General features: G+C 37.8%; 1 protein-coding gene across 1 annotated transcript; it reads right to left on the bottom strand.

Moving 5' to 3' along the window:
* Positions 1–3,043: 3,043 nt before the first annotated feature.
* Positions 3,044–5,877, bottom strand: ZHX1 (zinc fingers and homeoboxes 1). Its single transcript, XM_063451091.1, has one exon. The coding sequence runs from the start codon at positions 5,694–5,696 to the stop codon at positions 3,048–3,050; it is 2,649 nt and encodes an 882-aa protein (XP_063307161.1). The 5' UTR covers positions 5,697–5,877; the 3' UTR covers positions 3,044–3,047.
* Positions 5,878–6,446: the final 569 nt, after the last annotated feature.

Genomic DNA, 6,446 nt, shown 5'->3' with positions numbered 1-6,446 from the left:
TGCCAAAGGACATCGTTCAATGATTTGTAGCTCTTTTACTTTACAAACTGTTTGGTCAGTCAAGCTAAAAGCTTATTACGTATCAAAAGGACACAGGGTAGAAATCATTTAAGCTACACAAAAACAAAATGTAAAGAGGGAAAAACAAAACACTAGTGGTCACTGAATTGTACGCTATCCCAAATCCCTTCCGACATAAAATAATTCTAAGACAAAAAAAAAGTTTGTTTTTCACGTCAGTAAAAATGTATTAAAATTTGAATTGTACAAGTTATGTGCTGCCCACATTTTTCTTTTTCTATTTACAGCAAAGTCCTCCAAACTGCAGCATAGCGGCTATGGCACAACACCGTAATTTGCAGCCCTGCTCCTGCAGGCCGCTTCATAGTTCTTTACAGACCTCCATTATCTTCAAGAAAAGGAAGAGCCCCTTCTGTTCACAGTAAAACTGGAGATTTAATTCCGATTTGTTTTGCGGACTAAAAAAAAAAAAAAAAAGTCTGTCAGTCACAGTTTTTGTGGAATTAAACACCCATGATAAAAATGAGCAGCAGTAATTAGAACACTTGTGCATTATCTGACCCACAAAAACGAATTTCCTAAAACTAGGATTAAGATTTGAGAGACTTATAATACACTGAAAATTTCTTCAGCAAATAATATATGTACATTTATTATCTGCTGAAGAAATTTTCAGTGTAATATAAGTCTCACAAATCTTAATCCAAGTTTTAGGTTATTTGTTTTTAGTATATATATATTACTAATTTGCTTTAGACATTTCAGTATATATGCATACACTGAAGTGAGAATTCAAAATTTAAGGGCACCAAAACAACTAACTTAATGAAGCAGTTTGGGTTTATAGATCATGTATGTATTTGTGAGCTACGGTTCTGATCAGTGTAGCTCAAACTTTAAAGTAAAGTAATTTAGTGATTTTATAGGTTTATGTGAAACCGCACAGTGCGGCTGTGAATTACGCAAGAAGACAGTATTCTGGACTTGGTGCCAACATAGAACTGTCTGACTTCTCTACTACCCCGTGACTGTTGAACTAAAACTCGCAAGCCAGGGCTCAATTTCCACTTGTCAACAGTGAGCGGGCAAGTGCAAATTCAACTATTAAACTATTACTCCAGCGCAAGGATAGGCAATCTTCAGCACTCCAGATGTTGTGGACAACATCTCCCCCTGATGACTGTAGTCCACAACATCTAGACTCCGCTTTCTGTCAATACAGGAACCTTTTCAAATATGGGATCTTCACCACACAGCGTAGGGTTGCTGATGACAGGTCCAAGCTATTTTTATGTGCTCTATGCTCAGCATTCATTGTGTTTTATTCATCTTTGTGCACTTTCAGTTTTTTGAAAGTAATTATTGTATTATGGATTAACACTTTCCTTCATCTTTAGCAACTCCCTATTTTGATGAATCACATTTTCATTGTCTTGTTCTAGATTGTGTTGCTAAAGAGTCCATAATCATTTAAAACCAGCTAGGCAGCACTGAGTGTTTAGATATGTATCAATAACTATTGCTCTTCTTTTCTGCAAGTTGCAATGGTCTATATTACCTTATACAGCACAGTGTATGTAGACATCGTGACAGCCTGGAAACACCTAGGTAGGCAATTTTATTTTTTTACTCTGCTCTATCACAGCTACTGTATGTGAAGGGAAAGATGGTATTTGCCCATCTAAGTCAATATCTTATACCCATGCTTAGAGTATTCCAGAACAGAGAAGAAGAAAAAATGCTAATTTGTCAGTTATGGCCTCATCTTGCTCTTGGAAATAAAAGTAAATAAATAAATTTATATATATGACATATTTTCTCCTGTGAAGCTGCCCAAAATATACATACAGATATTTTATCTATATTAAATTGCTGCTTTTCTCCCATTCATGGGCTAGTGGTGTATAATTTATTTTGCTAAACCAAAGTAAAGGATTAATTTTACACAAATGTGACTCGTTTTCCTTTGGTAATTAAACATTTCACGACCTATACCCGGATTTACTCCTATCTGATAATAGTGGTAAACTAAAAACACGAGTAGTTACTTTTCCTTGTCATGTCTTCTATTACAAAACCTCATGTGAAAGGCTGTTGGTAAATTACCATTTCTTCTTATAAAGTGGCACTGTCATCGTCTGGGTACCTTGCATAATTTGCAAAGAGTCTCCCTCCAACGGTGACATCGCCACTAGGGGCAGCCAAAGGTGAACATAACCTGATCCTTGTGGGAGCTGCCTTCTTTTTCTGTCTGGTCCTCTTCTCGCAAGTGTGGAGTACAGCATTGAGGTCTATGAAAGGTCCTGCGAGATCCTTCATAAACCTAGCCAATTCCCTACAGCATTCATTGGTAAAGGCTGGGCAATTGACACTTTTAGACAATGAGCAGAGCTACCACAGTGCAGGAGTGTCAGGCATAGGAAAAATACTGAGACAAAATAGTCCCTTACTTTGTCTCAGTATATCATGATTGGGTTAACAGTCAATATTAGTACTTCATAAGAATTGTATCTTCCTGTAACACAAAACGGATATTACACGCGTTACAATGTAAAATGAATGTGACTTTATATATAGACATTAAATGGCACACTCCAAGTATCATGACAAAGGAAGACGCTTCTTGCAATACATGCAAAGAGCCTGTTCGGTTATGTTCCATATAGCTGATGCAATTTGGTCAGTTATGGTATCATTCCACTCTTGGAAATAAAAAAACAAAACAAAAAAAAACCACACATTTAAATTGAAAATGTATTTTGGACAGATTCACAGAATTTTTTCTTGCATTGGCCTAGAGAAAGATTCAAGCACAGCATGAGTCAAGACATACACCAACATTCAGAGCCTTTTTGAAAAAGGTTACATCTCCTTTAACCCTTAAAAACATTTTTCTAGAAAACAGCAAATCTGTACAAGTTTCTCTTTGCTTCAGGTACTGAAGAAGTTAGTATTTAGAAAAAGGTTGCCCTCTATGGGTGGCACTTATGTATGACAGAATATATGTTCACATTGTACTTACATTTTCAATCATCTATTTTTGAAAGTTTCCTTTTAACATGTTTTGGGGGCTCCCAGGTATCACTGTCATCAGTTTCTTCGATCTCCTCTTCGTCAGGCTCATCTAGTATATTATCTTCGTCTACCTCTTCCTCTTCAAATGGATCCAGACCAGCATCCTCCCTTTGAAGTCGTTCAGCAAAAAATTCCCTCACCTGCTCATAGCCCATCTGAGATTTGGCAACCAACTCATCGAGGTCCTCCTCATTTAAAAACTTGTGTGTTAAATAGTAGTCTTTCAGCAGTGCTTTCCCAGTTTTATATTTTACTGCCACTGGTGACCTCTCCCAGGTATTTGATCTTCTTGGTCCTTTTGGTCGACCTCGAGGTCTCCCTCGTCCCCTGCCTCTTGGCCTCCCTCTGCCCCTTCTTCGAGATACATTTTGACCATTTAGAGTACCGGTATTTGAATTACAGATACCTTCTTTATATTGAAAGAACCATTTCAAATGATTATGTTTATAACCATATCTAGTATCCCCAAACCACCCCACAATATCAGATCTTGCAAGGCCAGACTCCTCTGCTAGTTTGTCATATTCTGCTGCGGTTGGCCATTGTGAGCGTACAAATGCATTTTTGAGTATATGTAACTGCTCTGGTGTCTTCTTTCCGAATCTTGTAGAAAAATTAGACCTATTAACTAGAGTTCCACTTTCTGGGGAGTTTTCATCCACCTCCTCCTTTATGATGATGCCTTCTTTACTCTCGTCAAGTTCTTGGGATTCGTCTTTCACACCTTTAGATCTCCTCCTCTCTGTAAACCAAGCATCAATTTCTCTTCTTGTGAGTTTGGTAAGGACCCTTAATTTGTTTAATTCCTCATCTGATGGTACTGTGCTTTTCTGGAAACTTTCCTCTAGAGCATGCAGTTGTTCCACAGTCTTTTCCTTGAATTTCTGTGGTGTAAAGTCTGGAAAAGGATTCCAAGTCTGCCTACTTTGTGGTGGTGTCAACGTAGTAGGAGATTCAGTGGTCTCATCGCTAGAGTCAATTATAATAGTGCTGCTAGGATCACTGGTAAAGTGGATACCATGACTACCCTTTGCATTCCTTTGGTTATACCGTGTATCACTAAACCATTTTTTTATTTCCCCTTTAGTCAACCCAGTCAGTTTAATAAGTCTATCAATTTCATTACTGTGTGGAAACTGGTTTCTCAAGTAGCTAATTTTCAATGCAGTCAGCTGCTCCTTCGTTTTTTTTGAACGCATTCCAAAAACATCACCTATTACAGATGGCTCCTGCTTCAGAATCTGAGGAGCTGGCACAGCAGCTACCTTCTTTGTTTCTGCAACAGGTTGGGTGGCCTGAAGCTGGGTCTTCTGCAGTTGTGCGTTATTAGGAACACCCGCAACAGTCAACGCTATTGGAGATAGTGCATTTGTCCCTGCAACTTGCGTGAGGACCAAACTCGGCTGACCAACTATTTGGCATGTCTGTAAAATTGAAGACAAACCATTGGCAGCTGAAGAAATGTGAGCCGGTATGACAGTGATTGTTTGTGGAACAGTGTGAACTGTTCCATTAAACTGTTTTCTTCTTGCATCTTCTACTTCTTCTGGTGTCCAGCTAACACCATGCTTGAGGCGTTGAGCAGAGAACCAAATTTTTATTTGCTCTTCTGTGCATTTGGTTTGAGCTGCAAGAATGGATATCTCTGAAACAGTTGGGTAAGGAAATTTGTTGTAATTGTTGAGCAGAAGTGGATTGCTGTCTAAGGCGGCATTGTAGGTTGGAATGCTGTTTATGGGGATTAAGACTTTGGACAGTATGTTACAGTTTTGCTGCGCCTGAACAGTTGTAAACACTTGAGCAAGTCCAGATTGAAAAACTGTAGCCGGTGTCACAACAGTACTAGGAAGTGCTTGGGTACTTGTTATAATTGTATTATTTGTCTTAACAGGTTCAGAAATAACTGGGACTGCCGGGGTTTCTTTTTCTTCTTGCGGTTTTATCTTTGGGTCACTTTCAGTTTTTGTGCAGTTTTCCTCAATACCATCATCCGATGCATTTTGTGAAACAGTTATCCGCTTTTTCTCAGATTTGTCCTTCATGATTTTCATTATGGGTGTCTTGCTAATGGAAATCCCTGGAGAGTTGGACTCCTGCGAATGCTCTTGATGCTCTTCTTGGACAAAGCTCCCGTCAAAAGTCAGATCGTTAACCGTTTGTTCAAAGATGGTCTGGTTGTTGCGCTTTACCATCGTCAACTTGAAGTTCTCCTCTCCAGGATGGTACTTCATATTGTGCTCAGAAAGGGAATCATACCTTTTAGTGAGAAAGTTACACTCCACACAAAAATAGGAAGAATTTAGTACAATGTTGGGATGCGCTGAGTCTACATGGAAAGTGAAATTATTTAAGTCTGGTGTCTGAAAAGAACAATATTTACATTCATAGCCACCTTCAACAATTTTACTCTGCTGATTGTCTGAAACATTGTTTTCAAGTGCATCGTCTTCGCTTGATGTGCTCTCCGTTTTAGGTGCTGGGTTTTCTGCTGGTAAAAGAGGTTGTGGCTCTTCTTCTGTGTCAGAATTTATTTCCAGGTCAGAGTCATGCTCGCTAGCAAGCACCATACAAGGAGTTGTTGATTTTCGTTTACTTGCCATATTGCCACAAACCAGTCTTTAGAATATATTTTATAAAAGTTTTTAAAAAAATAATTAGTTGAGCTGCAATCAAGGTGAATGTTTTCTTCTTCTCTGGTTTGTTCTTCGGTCTTAATTGTCTGAACATTTAAACGGACGTTGTAGTGCAGTGATATATAGAAAAAAGATTCATGATGGCTCCGTATCTAAACGTGAGAGAGAGAGAAAAAAAGTTATATGTACATACTTTTTTTACACTTCATATTTAAAACTTTTTTTTTTAAAACAAAAATTGTACCTGAAGTCATTTTCATGTGAAAGAACTGCATATAAAAAAAAAAAAGTTATCTTTCTTGTACAACTTGCAGAGCCAAGACTGTCTGACAGCGCTGGGCTAACCTAACCAATTACTATCACTGTACCTGTAAAGGGGGCAAATTACAAGTTGTGGTACTTAGATTGCCCCTTGAATTGTGGCATTTTAGTAATTATTGACTGGAATGGTACAGGATGTGAAGCAATGGTAACTTGAAGAGCAAGTCTTTCAGCTATTTTTTACCCTATTTATCAACATACCATGATAACAAGTTAAACAGGGCAACACAGCAGCACAGTCTGTGAAATAATTTGTCAATTATAATAAAATATTGGAATATATCTGAACAGAAACACTTAAATGTAGAGCAAAATGTTAGATAAAAATAAATAAATAAATAAATGAGTACAAGTCTATTGTCTTCAAATATATGAGGAATGTTTCAAATTAATGAC

This window comes from Pelobates fuscus, chromosome 4 (genome assembly GCF_036172605.1).
Source record: "Pelobates fuscus isolate aPelFus1 chromosome 4, aPelFus1.pri, whole genome shotgun sequence".
In the NCBI taxonomy this organism is placed as follows: Eukaryota; Metazoa; Chordata; class Amphibia; order Anura; family Pelobatidae; genus Pelobates; species Pelobates fuscus.
The sequence above is the reverse complement of the archived record's forward strand: the minus strand, read 5'-3'. Positions and strand labels throughout refer to the sequence as shown.